Below are 18,433 nucleotides of genomic sequence, written 5' to 3'. Positions count from 1 at the left end.
GTGCTACCAATAATAATTAGCCATTTTGGCCAGAATGCCAGAGAGCCAATGCGATAGCATATCCACTGATTCCCACTCAACTCAATGACACCAAAAGATAAAGCCATCAAAAGCATTTATTATTGGCAAGAAGAATTTTCGCATTGGCTTACTTTTTGGGATAACCAGTGGCTCAGTTTACCAACTGTTACCATTTGGATCGGACAGCTTTATAAAAGTCGAGGGGAATTAAAACTTATAGCTATTTGAGTGGGAGCAGGTGGAGCGAACGACTGAATTAAATCGAGTTGAACTTTTTATCAAAAGCAGTAAGTTGTAAATGGGAATGGCAACAAAACCAGACACGGATAACAAAGGATAACAAGGTTTTCAGGATACTCTAGGATGCACGGCATATATGTTTTAGGGAGTGTTTTGGCTTGTTTATTTTTGAAATTAATTTGATAGGCTTTAAAAGTTTCAGGAGTAAAGATATAAAGATAAGCTAGATCTTTTACTTCTTCAAATCGTATAATTTTCATAAATTAATTTTCTTGTAGAGACAAGGTCCTGATATAACAATATCTTATTTAAGCCTATTTCAATAAATTTCAAACACTATTTTGAAGAGCTTCTAAAAATCAAAGTACTCGAAGAAGAATCCTCCGATAGGGTACTTAGTGCACAGTCTAGTGAACAGAACAACATACTAAACCCTTCAGTTGGAAATGGCAAAGAATAGACTCACCTGGCTGGGATTGCACGCAGCGCAGATAGGCCCTGTAACCCAGATAGGCGAAAATCTTTGGAGCGTTCTGTCTCACCCCGCGAATGGCTAATTCAATCGGAGTGTTTTAGCCAGGCCGACACGTCCTCTTTCGCACTCGACTCTCAACTGTGCGACTCGGAACGGAACTCTCTATGTTACATGCCTCTAAAAAATTTCATCCTGGCACACAAATTTTTGGAGTTCTTGAGGGAAAGGCGGGAGAGAGAGAGATATGGAAGTCCTGTCTGTTTAGGTTGTCATTAAAATGACAAAATAAAGTTTGGCCAGGTTGGTTAGCTCAGGTATTTTTTTTACAACATGCCTGGGAAGTCTCTTTGAATAGCGTGGGTAGGATTCCTGGAACATCGCTCAACTTGGCTCAGATCCAGGCGATTGCATAACCCTTTTGGGTTTGCAAAATCAAGCGCATGAAATTCGGATTTCAAATGCCCGGAATAACAATGCCGAGGAGGCACATTGCCTGGCTAGGGGATGGGGATGGGGGAAGGACTACGGAGGAGTATATCCCAAAGGCCGTGTTTTTGCTGCCTATTTTTGAGCGCGCGATAATTGCATTTCGAGCACAATTGCTCCTATTGTAAGGGGCCAAACAGCCTCCATTTTATCCTTCCACCCATCAAGGGTTGCCCCAACCCCCCCACACTCTCAATGTCCCTTAATCCCACCCCCACATCGTGTTGTAAAGTTTCCATCTCATTCTAGCCCAGCGATGGGAAAGCGTGCGGAAAAGCTAAGAAAATGTGGATGGTTCCTCGTCCTGCCATTGGCCACTTGCTTGGTCCTTTGTGCGCCGACGCCGGCTATGACGTCATCGGTACTGCTGAAGGACGAAGCTCCTGGGGATGCTGCGTTGGCAATGCGGGCCGCAGCCAAAATCCTTGAAGACGCCAAAACCGTCAGCGCAGTTCAGGATTGGAGTTTGCTGTGTAAAGAGCTCTGCGGGTAAGTCTCGGATAAACTCAACACCCAGACTCTATAAGTTCCCACAATAGTGTAAAGTGGAGTCTGATAGTTTGAAAGTCTGAGCCAAATTTTGAACAAGTGTTTGGTTAACATTGAGGAGAGGTTTTCCCCAACTAGTGGACACTCATCGTGATTATGGAAGGCTGAAAACGGAAAGTGTGTGGTTATGAGTGGCCCTGGAATGCGACGGCATTTCGAGTGTTTCCTATCAAAAATTTTCCTAATCTCGACTGTCAGCTAATTATTGCGTTGCGTGTTTCCCAAGTGTTCAATCCGGTAGTGGCAATTATTTGTTAATTTTATTTAAACTCGAGATAAGATTTTAGGTGCAAGGAAACCTAAATGCAGTTAAGAAGTGATTTTCGGATCATTTTTAATATAAAATTTAACTTGAATGCCACTGAAATGGGTTTTGTAGGCGATATAGAAATTAAAATGGAATCTGAAGGGCGCCAGAAACTCATATCTAAAAACATATCAGGTTGTAGAAATATTTTGTTCCAATAAAAATGAGTTATACAAAGTTCTAGTGGAATAAATAATTCTATCTTTCGCTGTTAAAACAAAATTTTTTATTAAAAGAATAAAGTAGGATAAAAAGGATATTGATCAGAAAATTCTAACGATCAGATATTCATAACTTCAGCTCCTAGTATTTCGCTTTATAAACCATACTTATAATATTTTTGTACTGTTTGATCCTTCCAGAGCTGGCCTGGGCGTTGTTTCAACGCCTGAAGAGGCCAAGGACACGATCCTGAGACCAGAGTCGAAAGTGGCCAAGTGCCGGCAGTTGTGTGGACTGTCTAAGGGTGAGTACGATCTTTGAAGATCTAAAAAATAATATAGAACATCAGAACTTAAATAAAATCTATTTTGAGTAAAATAATATATTTTCAAATAAATATAGTGAGAATTCCAAATAATACATTATTTTCAGTTTCGGAATATTTTTTAAATACTTAAAATGTAAAAATCATCAAAAAATAATTATTCCAAATCTCTAACAATAAAATCGAATACCATACATATTTTATGAACAAATATTTATAATTATTTTGTATTAATATATTTTTTAAATCTTTTTCAGATGATTGGGGCGATCGAGTTTGTTCGACGTTTTGTCGTCAACAAAATCGCGCCCTTTCCGGCTGCAGTTCCTGCCAGCAGGCGGTGCCTGGCGTGGAGAAGGATGTGGAGGAGATGAAAATGGCCAGTGAAATGCAAGATGATGCTGCACATGGTTCCGGATCCGTGACATCACCCAAACCAGTCGAAGTGGTGGCCATCGCGGCCTCCGAAACGGAAACAACGACTGCGTCTCCGGACTGGAACGAATTGTGCAAGGCACTCTGCAAGACTGGCGATGGCGGGTCTTTGTGCAACTGTGATTTATCGCCGTTCTTCAGTTGAGGGGTTCCAGTCTCTTCAAACGGATGAGGATCCCTCGCGATGGAGGTGCTAGATCACAAAACCGATTATATATAGTTCGAGTTATGTTGTTCTTCGTTTTTTGACTTGAGTTAGTGCTAGTGTTGTCTTTATATAAATATTCCTTATATATTTCATATTCAAAATCTTGTTGCGAAAGTTTAGTTCAATACTGTAAAGAACATAAAAAGAAAACTATAAGAAACCGCAAAAAAAAAAACTACAATATGAAGGAGGTGAAGAAGGATGAGGACGAGAAGCAAAAAATTCCCTATGCGAATCAATTAATTTGTAATTAATTTCAATTAAACATAACTATAGAAAAAGCTATAGATTAAGCGACGGGGCGACCCTGTCGGAGGAAACAACAAGATCACAAAGGGCTTCCAGTGTTCCGCTTCGGAGGACGAGGCTTCCTCCAAAGGAATTTGAAGGATCCTCAACTTCTGTTGTGGGCACAACCCATAATTAAGTGATTAGTCAAGGAGTTTGAACTAAGGAGACACAAGCAAAAAAAAACAAAAGAAAAAAATCAACAACCAACAAAATATCAAAGTACACAACATATCGTGGTATTAACTGCCACAAAAAAACACCTATTTAATTTGGATTATCCCTTGGTTCGATGGAATCAGCATATCAATTTACCATGAGGCAGAAGAAGCAAGTTGGTATCCAAAGAATTTCGTTTGTTTTGGCTTACAAGTTATTGGCAAATCAAAAAGCGTTGATATATTCAAATCAGCATCAATTATACGTGTCGCAATTAGGCCAGAGTGCCAACCAAGAGTTTAGTGTTGGTTACGGCCCTTAAACCATATAAATATATATATAAAAATATATAAATATTAATTGGTCTATATATCCATACAAATGAGTTGCGATTGCAAATCAGAAACTCAGTACGGGTGACATGGATCTACCAGACCCAGTTTATACATAATATCTAGGTGTCATACTGTTTATATATTATACATTATATATTATATATGTATGCTAAAAATATCTATGTGTTTGGAAGACATTTTTTCGCATTGTATTGTAAATGGAAGACAATTTCAGCAGGCAACATCATCCGCTCGAGCATTCTGGAAGAAAAGCGTCAATCAGTAGAATCAATGCCACCAACATCCGGCAACTTTAGTCCCTAAGAGCTTAACTATAACAAACTATTATAATACTATTATTAATATCCAAATACCATTTCGATTTCTCGAATTCGAATTCGAAAGTATAGTCAATATAAAGGCACACGTCGCTGTGACTGACAATAAATAACTATAACTTAGGAGGAGAACAGCAGGCAAGGAAGTTCACATACTAAATACCAGTACTTATGTATTATGTATTAACTATTAACCGCGCACTTAACAAGTATATCAAAAATATACATATATATATTGCACCAATGTTAATCTAGAAAAAACTAAAACCAAAAACTTATAAGGCAATTTTCAGAGCACATTCATTGATAACCTAATGCGGCTTCAGTATGTATATCGATGTGTAGCATGTTAATCACTTAATAATATATATAAAAAAAATGCACTTTACATTTATGTATATGTATATGTGTTAGGCGTTGCGTTTCTGCCATGAATACAGCGGCTAACTAAACCCAAAAAACACACAAATTAAGCCGGAATAATATCATAAATAGTAATCAAATGAAACATCATCAATTACGATTACAGAGTCGAAAACCCGTTTTGAACCGATTACATCGTTTCGTTTTTATTTTAAACATAATATTCAAAGTGAATCCGAAATTATAAACAAACTTAAACTCAAATAAAATAACCAAACAACTAAACAACCAAGCAAAGTAAAGGCAATTATATCTATTACATGTTAAATGTTGTAAAGCCCCTCTAAACAAAAACAAAAAACTAACAAAATTGTGTATTAATGGGGGAGCGAGTAAAAGTTTTGGGGAAAATCTTCGTTTTTGAAGGAAAATAAGTATTATTTGGTCTTTTCGCGCTTAAAAGTTTAAATTGTATGCTTTACGCACTGCTTGCTCGACGATAAATCGATAAACGATACATTGCTAGAGATGATAGTTCTTCAAAACCATGAAGCGGCTTATCAAAACTAAGGCGGTCTTTCAAAATTCTTTCAAAATGACACCCCACCATTTCAAAACTACCATTTTCTTGTTAATTTGTTTATTTCGCATAGTAGTTTCCAACTCAATCATTAAATAGAGAACTTTAAACATAAACTGGACGTGTTCTTTGCATTATAGGTAAATATATTAAAATAAAGGTTCAACGTTAATTGCTCTCGTGTACAAATATTTAACAAAGACATGAGTATAAATTTCAACTAATCTTACGAAGAAAAACAAGGAAGATCCATTGTGCTTGACGCCTTGGGTGTCGTTAGTTCGTTAGTTCGATCTTCGCGAGTTAAGTACAAAAGAAGGCTAGTTTCTTTGCGGTCTGTTGCTCGATCGGGGATCTGAACTAAATAGGATCTGGGATCATGACAGGCAGAAATCAATCTAAACGTTAATTCATATCATTTCATCCATCTGCGATTATTTTCTACATTTTTCTGAATCTCCTGTTTTTGTTTCTGATTTGCCGATTCTGATTTTCAGATTTCGATGCCATTAGCATAGTCTGTTACATTGCAAAAAATGCTTACAAAAGATTCTAGTTATACTATGACAGTTTAAAATTGGCAAGTATGAATCGTTATTCTTGTTAAGTATCTGTGTTGTTTTCGTTTGTTTGTTGTTAGTATAGTAACCGCTCCGGCGTGTCTTTTAAGTATTTCTCTCTGGTCTTTTGTATGTAATAGTGTGTTCCCCTAACTAATCGACATGCGATTAGACAGTCGCCTTCATCATTCGCCCGCCATCTCGTCGATTCTACAGCGCACGGCATGCTCCAGCACCTCCAGACTGGCGTAGTCCAGCTCCTTCACCAAGCAGAGTGTGGCGGACAGCAGATTCGAGTTCTACGGATATCAGTTACGAATCAATTATTGATTGCGGGAAATTATATGATTAATACTCACTCTGTTGACGGGTCTACGGTGGTAGCCCGCATAGTGATTCATCACAGAGGCGGCAAGTGTGGTAGTCGAATCGCTGAAGCGACCCTCGGGACGCCTTTTCAAAAAATAAGACATAATGCCAATTAGGATTATTAGCAAGCGAGTGTTAAAAGTTTATAGATCGTCTCAACGAGGGCTCAACAAATGATATATATTTGTTAAAAGTTTCATTCAAAATATCTGATAATTAGAATGAATAAATTGTAGAGAATATTTCAAGGAAAAATAATTTAAAAACATATCTATGACTACCAATTAACATACCACAACTCACTTAAATTTCCCTCTAATATGGAAACCAATAACCTATCAACTAATTTATTCGTCTAATGACCTATGTCAGTGACCTCACCTTGTCCTGGGTGTGGCATCCGAATCCCATTCACCACCGTTCTCCCGGGCACTGCCATTCCGATACCCATAGCGCTCTCCACTCTCGGGTCCTGCACTGCGACGCTGTGGCTGATGATGCAGTTGCATCTGGCTGCCGTAGGGATTGTGATGCACCTGAGGAGCCTGGTGCTGTTGGTGCTCCTCCCATTCCGTGAGGTCCGTCTGGCTGTGCCGGTAGTGAGCCGGATAGGCACTTCTTTCCGACTGATAGTATTCCTGTACGGGAATACCACAATTAGATAGCGTCTTCATCATCTTCACCCAGGGATCCGACTTCGGGCCTCGTTCCGGAAGTGACCGGCTTACCTTCATTGAGTGCGAGGAGATGCTGGGTGGCAGCGGCGTTGGCCGCACCTCCCTGTAACCCATGTGCGGACTACTCTCCTGGTCGGAGCCCGGCGAGCGCTGCTCGTCGTGATTGAGTTAGTAGTGCGGTTTGCATTTTAGTTTTTGGGATTTTAATTACAAACGATTGCATTTTGGGCATATTGAGTGCATGGTTGGTGGGAGAAAGGCGGCAGATTAGAAAAGTTAGATCCGAACTGACAACCCGAAACACCAGAGAGCATTCCCGACATGACAGCCTGAGCAATTAAGGAAGCTTTGGGGGATTAATGTGAACGGAGTACGGAACGGAGAAATACTCATTTAGATTTCCCATCTACCATAAATTCCATCACCCCATTTAATACCTAATCCCCCATTTCTCCATGTGTATGCATATATAATGGCCCCCTTTAATATGGTTCAGTTTTGGACTTTTGTCTTGAGCTTCTTTGGCAATTATTGTGCCTCCCCCAGTTCTCCGACAGTTCCCCCGGCACCGACTCGGTCGGTTCCAAAGTCAAGCGAGTGACTTAACCCACAAAACCGGCAAACAGACAATGGCCCAATGGCCGAACTAAGAGGAAAACTAGAGAACCTTAACCATGTCGAAGCCATTGCGTGACAGTACCCCCCCTTCTCCGAGTACCTCCCCCTCTCCGGTCGAGTGTGACGGGACCACCACACCCTTCAAATGAAAAAAAAATATATATATAATATAAGGGCCCCAAAAGTGGGCCCGTCGACAACAAGCTCATTTCAGTCATGTCGGATGCGTGGGGCTAGGCTTTGGTGTTTCTAGTTATTCTACTGATGGTGTTTGGTAGTGGTGGGGAAGTGGATCTTACATCGTACTGGTGGTAGTTGGTGCGCTGCTCTTTGGTTATGGTGTTATACATGGGCGATGGCGGATGCACGGGTTCCTGGGAAGAGGCCGAATCGAGATTAGTAGGGCTTTTCTTTCTTTTCCATTTATTTGTTACTAAGTTTGAATTTGTTACTAAGAACCTGTGATTTTGTAGAATGTTTTTGGGAATACTGACTGTAACTGAAAGATTTAATATCCGAAAGATACCTGAATGGTAACTTTGTTTCAAAAACAAATTATGAAAATCAAAAGATTACTTTATCAACAAAATGGAATAAGAAAATTAGAAAGGAAAAATCTTTTTCAGGTTGATCTCCAGCTAAGATCCCTTTACCTTGGTGGGCGTGGGAGGCTTGGAGTTGCTCACCGGCTGAGCCGGCTGTGTTTGTGTCCCATAGAGATCACTGGCACTGTGGGTGATGGTCGTCGCTTCGCTGCTGTGGTTGGCCAGCGGACTGGCCAACTGCGGCGGCTGGTTAGTTGGACGTAGCACGGTTAATGGGTTCAAAAGGTAACAGACATTATTAGAGAAGGGGGCGAGAGAGTTGATTATAGAGTTCATTACAGTCCCAAAAGAGAGATTAGTGCCGCTAAACCAGGGCGTGTTGTGGGAAGAATCCCCCCAGAGACAATGGAAGCCATTTACCTCTTTCATGGGACTGGAGCTGCGTCGCTGCTGATGCGGTTGCTGCTGCTGCTGCTGCTGTTGCGACTGTTGCTGCTGCTGGTGATGATACTGTTGCTGCTGCTGCGACGGAGGCGAGTGCTGCGGGTAACTGTGTTGTTGTTGCTGTGGCGGCATCTGCTGCGGCGAGGCACGCTGCTGCTGTTGCTGCTGCTGTTGTGGCTGGTAGGCATCCTCATAGACATCATCCTCGGGAGCGGCACTGCCACCGGCACGCAATGCATCGTCCACCTCCTCCTGGGTGACCTCCACATTGTCGAGCTTCTTGAGGTTGGGCAGGGCGCGTAAGACGATCGCTCGATAGCTGTGATTGTGGTTAGATGGAGGTGTGAGACAAATCATTAGGGGCTTCCATTAACCACCAACTCAAAAAGAAACTAGATCTACTCAAAAAAAGAAGCAAAACCTATTTAAAAATTATAGAAAGTCACTTATCGGCAGGTACATTAAACCTTAAAGCTGTTTTTCTATAAAAACACGTATAGTTCGTGCCAAGTACCTACATTACTTTACGTTTATCTGAGCTTCAAGTTTGTACAATTGTCTTTTGATGAAGCTCTCTTTTGTAAACAAAATATAGACATATTCCTCCATAGCTCTTGGTAGTATTTTACTCACTTGGCGCCCGCTCGATCGCAGCAGGGATTCTCCTCCAGCCAGAGGTATTTGAGGGCCGGCAGACTTTGCAGATAGGCTATCTCATTTATGTCCGAGATGTTGTTCTTCCGCAGATACAGTTCCTGTAGCTTTGTGCAGTCTTCGAAGGGGGACAGAGTGCTGATCTTGTTGACGCTGCAACCAAAAATTAAAAAGAATTCTTAAGTTCAAGAAACTTTCTTCGAGAAGGAGAAGGAGGAGGAGGCGCCACCGACTTAACTAACTGCCGTGAATCATGCTCGAATCGACACAAAAGATTCTCCACAGGCAGAGGCAGCTGCGTGCGGTCATTAACTTGGCTTCGGATTCTTCGCAGAATTCCCCACAAACAACAGTTAAAGAAGACAAGCTGATGGCAGTCATTTATCAGCGTCTAGGTCAGGTTTGGAAAGGTTCCCCGCTTAGCACCTCGCCTCCTAACAGATGCTAATTACCCTGAAACGCGTGCCTCGATTGGCTTACACTGATACTAGAATAAACATTAAAATAGGTAACTAAAAATAATATTTTTTATACACTTTATTTGCTCAAAAGCAAGAGGCTAAACTTAGACAGAAACGTGGCTAAATGGCACACGAGTGCATTGCCTCTGGGAATGTCTGGTATCTGGAATTCAATGCTCTCGCTATTAATAGTTCGGCAACTAAATCAGGCCAAGTATCGTCTAGAATAAAGTTCTATTCCCCTTCTAAAATATGCATAATCAAAGCAAAAGTCTCCCCAAGAGTCAAGGTTGTGGAGCTCTTAAGTACTACTAAGTGGAAAAGCCACCGATAGAGGAAGGAAAAGTGCCAGCGGCACGCAACTCAAATCAATATGCACATTCATAACCCAAGGAGGGGAAATAGATATGGAAATGGAAATGAGTAAGGGTATAATAAGAACCACAGCCCACCTGAAGCCTACACCAACTCATTTTACCTGAGCCTTCTTGATTTATGGCCGATACTGCGTACTAGACACTCCTGGCCTAGCCTAACAAATGGCTCTAGAGTCTAGTCTCCCACTCCTGCCCACCCAGTTGAGACAGAAAGGTTTTCGTTGTTCGATGCTAAACAGAATAAAATAATGCAAATAGAGGAGCCCCCGTTAATAGCCGATAGGCTCGAGAAGTTATTGCCCTCGCCATATATCAGTTCATTCAAGTTTGTATATAGGAAACGTGCTCCAGTATCTCGGAGCTGATAAAGCTCTGAGGAGCGCCAATTTCCCAATCAACTATGTCACAAGAATGATAATAAATTGAAAGTATTTGCTTGGTAGTACTCCCATCCTCTACAATATCTTATTTCCTGCTTTAAAAATGGTATTCCCACGACTATCTGGCCCCCAAGTTCATTGCCAATTGCCATCAATATGACTCCCTATAAGGCCGCAAACTCTTGTATCCACCTCCTCCTCTGGTGTGCATAATTAAGCGAGTTGTAGTGAGCTATCCGAGAGTTGTCAGCATATTGCCAGCAGATGACGGAGAAGTTTGGCGGGCGAATCGATTCCGGCGACCTTGGCAGTCAAAATGATTGTCGCCTTTTAAGGCAACACCAGCAGCACCAGCAGTACCAGCAGCTCATGCAAAAAGCAATATCTCAGAAGCATGCAAGTACGACATGTACATGAAGTACAAGCCAGAGGCAGATACAAATGTATCTCACAGATACTCGTAAGACTAAGTAAGAGTCATAGATACAGTATGCCCCCCTACGCATGGGCCTACGCAGCCTGGAATAGTACGCGGCCAGTTGCTATTGCCAATTTCGGAGCTCCCACGACTTTTTAGCTTATTTTCTATGGCTTTTTTTCTCCACATTTGCGGCAAAGCTTTTTGTTTGTGTTGCTGTGTGGCTGCCACTGGCACTACTGCTGTTGCCTGCTTTTTGCATTAATTACGCGCTTGAGCGTGCCAAAGTATTTCTCGTATTTCTGCTTGCCTAATGATGGGGCGATGACATCACTTGCAAGCGAATATCTCAGCGGCATATTAAAGAATATGGTATCTCATCTCCCCCCCGTTTAGCGGGGAACTGAACTAGAATCAATCAGAGCCAGGAAGCATGATAATGGAGATGGTCCTTATATGAGATATATTTTGATACCCGGACTTACCTCAGCGCCAAGACCTCCACTCCGCGCATTCGTTTGATGATGGACACATCGCTGAGATCACTTCCCCTGAAATAGACAGAAAATACACGGTTTTAATCCAAAGATAAATGTTCAGTTTAGCCCTCCTTCAAAGTCAACACTCGCTTTTATCTTGGACTGGCCAAGAGCTGTCGGTTAAGAGCATGAAAAGTAGCTCAAATACTTTTCCTCGAGTGGCATGAGTTTTTCCAGCCCAGGAAATCGTGACTAGCTCCAAAGTGGACACTTCTAAACTGGTTAGAAGATTGCCCCCCGGATTTGGGTCAAAGTGGGGACTGTTGCTGCCTGGTTGGGTGAAAGCAGCCGGAGCAGCCAAAGCATCTAAAGCGGCCGAAGTGAGCAGCAAAGTGGGCAGAGATACATATGTATGCCCCAGACCCCACACCCCAGACATTCGATCTTAAAAGATTCGAATACGAAGCTTTCACTGCGGCTGCACCTGACCCGGCACTATTACTTATAGATCGATGCAAAATGAAAAGTATCTGAGAGATAGATTTTATTACTAGCACAATTTTTAGCTAATTCTATGGTCTTTTTTTTATTAGATCTTGAGAACAATCAAACTATTATCGATAACATCGATGAGAGATTTAAAAACAGTCATCGAAAAGTATCGCTTTTCAAGCAGTGCCCTTCTGCCACTTTTTCAAATTTCAAGGTTTAAAATGGATATCTTTTAGGCCATATTAGGCCCAAAAATGAAAGTAGAAACTCACCAGCAATTAAGCTTCTTGATGAGGCTTAAATCGGACTGTTTGGCCCGTGCAATGACCATTTCCTCGGTCAAACGCGACATTTTGTGTGATGCTGATACTCCAAACTGGCGTTCAACTGGTGCTCCAAACTGTTGGTGAACTGACCCGCGGCCAGTGGGCAAATAAATGAAAACAAACACTGAATAACCAAACAGGTGTGCCACTTGCAGATTCCGGCTGCTGCTGCGGCTGCTGCTGCCAACAAAAGCGTATTTAAGCCGCTTGCGAATGCCCAATTTTAGATGCCGAGAGGTGAGCAACCAAATTCGAATAAATAAAAAAAGCCAACACCATTAACAACAACAACAGGTTACGCTATCTAGGCAAAAAGCCTCAAAGCCTGGGCTGTAAGCGATTTGTTGTTGTAATCACTGGCGTGTCGTAGGCGTTGCCTTATATTGTTGCTGTTGTTGCTCTTGTTGTTGCTGCAATTTTGTAATTACGTAGGCTTGCAAAGTTAGATAGAGTTCCTTTTTGATACATACACTTTTGTATCTGTCGGATACCTGGCACTGGCAATGGGGACTGACTCGCTCACAGTCTGGGCTTTGTATATCTTGTATCTGCTGCAGCCAAAGCGAATCTCTCGCACGGATGACTAAGCAGCCACAGTGCCGCTCTCGGTTGTTGCGCTTATATTTTGTTGTTTTTGTTTTTTTTTTTTTTTTTTTGTTGTACGCTTTTACTATCAACGTAACTGGCCGTTTACTATCTATGTATCTATATAGCTCGGTCCAGTCCACCAAGATAGTTAATTGCAAAATGTGCAATCCTCGCCAGTTGAGACGAAATGACGTGAAATATTTTTGCTTTTATTTTTTTTTGGCCAAATTTCACATCATCGATTTTTTGCGCGGCCAGGTGTTTGCGCTCTACCGTTATTTAATTGAGACTTGTGGGTGTTGTTTTGGGTATTTTGTAAAATTTTGATAAACTAAAAACGTTCCTAAATTTCAAAGTGACACCCGGAGCGTAGGGCACACTTTGTTCCCACAACAGTTTCCGAACCGATTTTCCGATTTTCCAAGCACCGTTTTTTCACCCTGCCCTGCAGGTATGTATTTCGGTGTGTGTGTGTGTGAGTAGCTGAGCGAGACAGAGCGAGAACGGCGCGTGTTTTACACAATACTCCGCTTTGAGCGCACTATTATTAGTTTATTTTAGTTATTTCACGTACATGCGCTCGGCTCGACGGTAAAAAACAATCTGAATCTGGCAGATACAAAGATACGCAGATACTTTCGGAGAGCTTGTTCGCTTTCTTTGTTTACGAATACGGTGTGGAGCGGAGAGAGCGATAGCTCCAAAGAGAGAACCAGCGTGGGCGGAAAACTGGTTTTCCAGTAAAGGAATTTGCTCCAATCGTTTATTAATTATAAGCAAAACAAGTTCTATTCAATAAATTCATATAAATTTTTCATTTTGACTAGCAAAAAAAAGAGAGTTAAATCTTGAAATAAATGTTATGATCAAGGAGTCCATCACTCGGCCCAGGTGGCAGCCTCAGCCTGTTAGCGTTGCCAGAATTTCGTAAAGAAATTACATTTTACGTGTTTTTTTAAGCGAGTTGTAAATAAATAGAAGCTTAAATCCTGGTACCTAAAAAAGGGACCTAAAAAATAACATAAGCTTAAATCCTGGTCCCTAAAAAAGGAAAAAGCCAAGTGTTTTCAGATTCACTTTAGTCTCAACTTCCAAATTTAGCCCAGTGACTCAAAATAACAAAAAACAGATGGTCAACGTAATTAATTTTCTTTTAAAAACAATGATATTCAATAAATTTCATTCCGAGCTTTTGCACTTTTTGAATTTTGGGGGAACACCTGGATTTTTAAGCGGGTTTTCTGGCAACTCGAGAATTTTAAAAGAAACATCGATAACAACAATGCGTGTATCGATGGTTCTCCACCTCTAGCGGATTTATTTATAAATTAATTCAATTCTCTCTATCTATATTCAGCTTTGTTCGTGTTGTTTTCGTGAAAATTCGCATCGCATCTTTCGAGCGGTCGTCGATCGCGGAAAACAAGCGTCGCGCCAGTTTATAATCGAGAACCGAGAGCTGAGCACGATAGAGTGCGGAGAAAACAACAAACAACAAAAGCAACCTTGGGCGTGTATTAATTGAGCGTTCCTCTGCGACGCCCGCCCCCTCACCTCTCCTTCTCCCATCGTCCCAAGCGGAGCTGTCGTCGTAGCCGATTTTGATTTGGATTACGGACACGGCTGTTTCTGTATTTCTGGTATTTCTTCTCGGAGCCCCCGCTCTTCTGCTGGTTAAAGCAAACATCTGGCAAGATAAGGGCTACAGAAGCCCCCGTTCCTCCCGTCTCCCGCCACCCGCTAGCGCCATCGCCAATATTCGTTGCAAAAACAGCGCTGAACGTAAGTTGGATTACGTCATCGTTGGGGGGCAATTTTAGACACTGAATGTGCTATACATATCTACATCACGCAGTTATAGTTTTGCTTCTGGACACAACAGACGCCCCCGCATCCGAACGCGAACCCGAATCCGAATCTGAATCCATATAGCCGCCAAGATGATTCATGTGGGCGAAAATACGTGGAACCTGCGGATTCTCATCACAGACCTACAGGTGGAAAAGACCTTGAGGGTGAAAGGTGACCAGCACATTGGTGGCGTCATGCTCCAACTGGTGGACCCTGAAATGCCCAAGGACTGGTCCGATCATGCTCTGTGGTGGCCCGCCAAGAACGTCTGGCTGACCAGGACACGCTCCACTCTGGACCAGGCTGGCGTCCAGTCCGACTCCTTTCTCCACTTCACACCGATGCACAAAACACTGCGAGTGCAGCTGCCGGACTTGAGGTATCTGGACTACCGCGTCAACTTCTCTGCCAAAACTTTCGGAGCCGTTGTCAGCCTCTGCAAGGATCTGGACATTCGGTATCCGGAGGAACTGTCGCTGTGCAAGCCTGTGGAGCCGGAACATCTGAAGAAGAACTTCTCGAAGCTGCCACAGCGAAAGATACCTGTGGCGGAGGCCAATGGAGTCTCGTATTTGCAACCAGCTCCCGACACCAACTCCTTTGTGCCAATCGCGGGAGCCTACAACGGTAGCAATGGCAGCCTGGATCGCTCGCACAACGGCAATCTACTGTATGCGCCAGCTTCGCCCTATGCCACCACTCCGCGGAGGGCAGCCACTGCTCCGGGTACACCTATAAGCTCGCCGACAGGCACCTGGAAGCACAGCTCCACCGGCTACACCAGTTACGATTCCAACTCGAGTTTCGGTGACTTCCAAGAGAATCTGGCAGTGTCGCCAAGGTCACCCAGTCCCGATGTGAGGTCCCGTTTGGTGCGTCCAAAGACTCTGGTGGAGAAGGCACGACTAAACGTGGGATGGCTGGATTCGTCGCTGTCCATTATGGAGCAGGGAGTGCGGGAGTTCGACACTTTGTGCCTACGCTTCAAGTACTTCACTTTCTTCGACTTGAATCCCAAGTACGACCAAGTGAGGATCAACCAGCTGTACGAGCAGGCCAAGTGGAGCATTCTGAACGAGGAACTGGATGCCACCGAGGAGGAGACCCTCATGTTTGCCGCCCTGCAGTTCCAGGTCAATCACCAAACGGACTTGCATCCGCCCGGCATTGATTCGGGAATTGATTCCTCCAGCCAGGAGAACGGCGGCGACGACGACATCGACTCTGCCCTTAACGAGCTGCAGATTACTTTGGAGGGACCCGGTGGCGGCAAGGATCAGGGAAACATCACACGGATACCAGAGCTCTCGGACTATCTGAGATTCCTCAAGCCGCAGAGGTTCACGCTGAAGGGATACAAGAGGTACTTCTTCGCCTACAGGGATCTGCATCTGCACTTGTACAAATCGCAGGAGGAGTCCAGAAGAGGAGCCCCGACCATCAGCATCAATCTGCGGGGATGCGAGGTAACCCCCGACGTTACTTTGGCGCAAGGGAAGTTCGCCATTCGCCTGGAAGTTCCCCCAGAGGGCAGAAATGGCCCCAACTCCGAGGTCTGGGTGCGATGCGAGAACGAGGAGCAGTACGCAAAGTGGATGGCCGCCTGTCGGCTGGCAGCTAAGGGTCGCTCTCTGGCCGATAGCTCGTACGACAGCGAGGTGAACAGCATTCGCTCCCTGCTCCAGATGCAGAAGCCCGCCCAAGGAGCCCCGCTGACCATTAATCCCAGGAGCGTGGATCCCATGGACTATCTTTCGCAGAAAATGCTGCGGAAGCTGTCGAGCAAGGCGGTGCAGCGCATCTTGGAGGCCCACGCAAACGTGCGGCAGCTACCCTTGATGGAGGCCAAGCTAAAGTACATCCAGGCCTGGCAATCCCTGCCAGACTTTGGAGTGTCTCTCTTCGTCATCAAGTTTGACGGCCACAAGAAGGAGGAGCTCCTGGGTGTGGCCCACAACAGGATCATGCGAATGGACCTGAGCTCCGGAGACCACATCAAGACGTGGCGCTACAACACCATGAAGGCGTGGAATGTCAACTGGGGCATCAAGTGCATGATGATCCAGTTCGCGGACGAGAACGTTGTCTTCTCCTGCCTGTCGGCGGACTGCAAAGTGGTGCACGAGTTCATCGGCGGCTACATCTTCATGTCGATGCGATCCAAGGAGAACAACCAGACGCTGAACGAGGAAATGTTCCACAAGCTGACGGGCGGCTGGTCATAAGAGCATTCCTCTGTGGGAGCAATGTAGGGGAATGGAGTGGAGTGGAGTCTTACGAGTGCCAAGCACAAACCTCGTGTCGCATGTTCTACAATTGTATCTATATGTACCCAAAGTGGGGTGGGCTGATTTATGGGTCGGAGGGTAATCTACGGACAATTCCAAATAATTTTGCCTTGGAAACTATTTACTTAACATCAAGGATGGCTTTTCCACATATTCTCTTTTAAAAGCTAATTTATGTAACGAAAAAATGTCATTTTTTTAACACCCTAGTGAGAAAGAGAATAATATTTTTGTATCTTTTTATTAATTCTTAAAAAATGTTTAAATTTTATTCGGCATTTATACTATATAATTTCATGTTTATAAGCAGAGCTAATAAGAGTGTTAAATGTATATATTTATAAAATGAAACAATTTAACAAAAGATGAGGAACCTTGAGAAACTAATTGAAAACCTGTAGTGGCCTAAAATAGTTCGTAGATTACCTTCCGGTCCTACGATTCCTTATCAACCAATAGGACCCACCCCAAAACCGAACGCGTTGTGTGTATAAGTGTTGATGGATGTAGAATTCTAGACTAATAACGATCACCACAATGATAACGATAATGATAACAATGTTGTGCCTTTGCGGGAGCAATCTTTAACCCAAAACGAGTCCAACAAGTCAATGTCCTGTGTGTTCTAAGTGTCTTTCTGTGTTGTTTGTTTTTCTAACACAGCGTTAAAGTTACACTACTTAAGTCCTTCTTTTAAACCACATTTGTGCGGACTGGCGCGACTAACCCGCAGTTTTATATATTGTATATTTATTAAACAAATTAATAAGCAGAATAAATTATTTTATATGTTTTTAATGATCGTACAAATTGCCCTGTGTTTGCATTTTTTATGGTGGCTGAAGCTCCCCCAGGGATTACTCATCCAATTGAATATTGTCGAGGGCTATAGAGGGGCGTTGATGCAACTGTCGGTCGTTTAATATAAAGCACGGCTATTGTTATTAATAGCATAACAGCGCATTCAATTGAATTGATAAGCCGAGGAGGCTCACTCGTTCTGCTGCCTTATATGGACACCAGATTACGTACTCCAAGGGCTAAGCTTTGATTGATGACGGCTCGGAAACTATGCTGTCGCCGCCTCGGAATCTCAATGGTGCAACTTCTCACACGCCCTGCCGCCTAGAAATTTATTTAATTAAAGGGGTGCCACTTAAGAAAATTCCAGAGAATAGCTGTACAAATAAGCCAGTAAGCTGGCTTGGGATGCGTTCGAAATTCATATAGCCTGGAATGCTATATCTTTGGCAATGATCATCCGATTCTTGAGTGGAATACCTTAAACGATTCGTAGATCGATTCCTCATCAATCTGCATCAAAATCTGGGAACAAAATATTTTTTAGATTTATCATCAAATTTTCTGGTGGGTCCTCTGGAAAATCAAGAAATGTGCATGAAGCCACTATATGGTCCCCTGCGAAGGCTATATCTTTGACCATAATTATCCGATTCTTGAGAGGAATACCTTAAACGATTCGTAGATCGATTCCCCATCAATCTGCATTAAAGTCTGGGAACAAAATATTTTTTAGATTTTTATCAAATTTTCTGGACGGTCGCCTTCGAAAATCAAGAAAAGTGCATGGAGCCACAATATGGCCCCCATCGAAGGCTATATCTTTCCTAATAA

The 18,433-nt window shown here is 43.0% G+C and overlaps 3 protein-coding genes across 6 annotated transcripts; 2 read left to right on the top strand and 1 right to left on the bottom strand.

Annotated features, from left to right (window-relative positions):
• The first annotated feature begins 258 nt into the window (after nucleotides 1-258).
• On the top strand, nucleotides 259-3,400 carry LOC6492972. The gene is made up of 4 exons (XM_032454301.2): nucleotides 259-308; nucleotides 1,472-1,711; nucleotides 2,441-2,544; nucleotides 2,823-3,400. Exons 2-4 carry the CDS (start codon nucleotides 1,479-1,481, stop codon nucleotides 3,143-3,145), a joined length of 660 nt encoding a protein of 219 aa, XP_032310192.1. The 5' UTR covers nucleotides 259-308; nucleotides 1,472-1,478; the 3' UTR covers nucleotides 3,146-3,400.
• Nucleotides 3,401-5,396: 1,996 nt separating this feature from the next.
• Nucleotides 5,397-13,312, bottom strand: LOC6507038 (putative cyclin-dependent serine/threonine-protein kinase DDB_G0272797/DDB_G0274007). Of its 4 annotated transcripts, XM_032454299.2 has the most exons (10): nucleotides 12,018-13,300; nucleotides 11,260-11,325; nucleotides 9,118-9,291; nucleotides 8,461-8,803; nucleotides 8,149-8,286; nucleotides 7,795-7,869; nucleotides 6,929-7,027; nucleotides 6,582-6,838; nucleotides 6,191-6,284; nucleotides 5,397-6,130 (listed from the first exon to the last, which is right to left on the bottom strand). In XM_032454299.2, the coding sequence occupies exons 1-10, from the start codon at nucleotides 12,095-12,097 to the stop codon at nucleotides 6,017-6,019; spliced, it is 1,440 nt and encodes a 479-aa protein (XP_032310190.1). In that variant the 5' UTR covers nucleotides 12,098-13,300; the 3' UTR covers nucleotides 5,397-6,016. The 4 variants fall into 4 exon arrangements, with proteins under 4 accessions (XP_032310190.1, XP_032310189.1, XP_032310191.1 ...); XM_032454298.2 differs by having other exon boundaries at nucleotides 6,582-7,027; nucleotides 12,018-13,312; XM_032454300.2 differs by lacking the exon at nucleotides 8,149-8,286 and having other exon boundaries at nucleotides 12,018-13,299.
• Nucleotides 13,313-13,908: 596 nt separating this feature from the next.
• Nucleotides 13,909-17,604, top strand: LOC6492973 (unc-112-related protein). The gene is made up of 2 exons (XM_001956737.4): nucleotides 13,909-14,441; nucleotides 14,515-17,604. Exon 2 carries the CDS (start codon nucleotides 14,600-14,602, stop codon nucleotides 16,733-16,735), a length of 2,136 nt encoding a protein of 711 aa, XP_001956773.1. The 5' UTR covers nucleotides 13,909-14,441; nucleotides 14,515-14,599; the 3' UTR covers nucleotides 16,736-17,604.
• Nucleotides 17,605-18,433: the final 829 nt, after the last annotated feature.

The sequence above is a fragment of the Drosophila ananassae genome, chromosome 2R, assembly GCF_017639315.1.
Source record: "Drosophila ananassae strain 14024-0371.13 chromosome 2R, ASM1763931v2, whole genome shotgun sequence".
Classification (NCBI taxonomy): Eukaryota; Metazoa; Arthropoda; class Insecta; order Diptera; family Drosophilidae; genus Drosophila; species Drosophila ananassae.
This window is presented reverse-complemented; position numbering and strand designations above follow the sequence as displayed.

What these genes read in the sequence shown, in the direction of transcription:
- LOC6492972 (XM_032454301.2), top strand. Translation starts at nt 1,479, where the DNA reads ATGGGAAAGCGTGCGGAAAAGCTAAGAAAATGTGGATGGTTCCTCGTC. An exon ending in CTGTGTAAAGAGCTCTGCGG is followed by an intron (nt 1,712 to 2,440) that starts GTAAGTCTCGGA and finishes TGATCCTTCCAG; the next exon opens with AGCTGGCCTGGGCGTTGTTT. An exon ending in GTTGTGTGGACTGTCTAAGG is followed by an intron (nt 2,545 to 2,822) that starts GTGAGTACGATC and finishes AATCTTTTTCAG; the next exon opens with ATGATTGGGGCGATCGAGTT.
- LOC6507038 (XM_032454298.2), bottom strand. Translation starts at nt 12,097, where the DNA reads ATGTCGCGTTTGACCGAGGAAATGGTCATTGCACGGGCCAAACAGTCC. An exon ending in GCTCCAGTCCCATGAAAGAG is followed by an intron (nt 8,287 to 8,460) that starts GTAAATGGCTTC and finishes CCAACTAACCAG; the next exon opens with CCGCCGCAGTTGGCCAGTCC. An exon ending in GATGCCACACCCAGGACAAG is followed by an intron (nt 6,285 to 6,581) that starts GTGAGGTCACTG and finishes TTTTTTGAAAAG; the next exon opens with GCGTCCCGAGGGTCGCTTCA.
- LOC6492973 (XM_001956737.4), top strand. Translation starts at nt 14,600, where the DNA reads ATGATTCATGTGGGCGAAAATACGTGGAACCTGCGGATTCTCATCACA.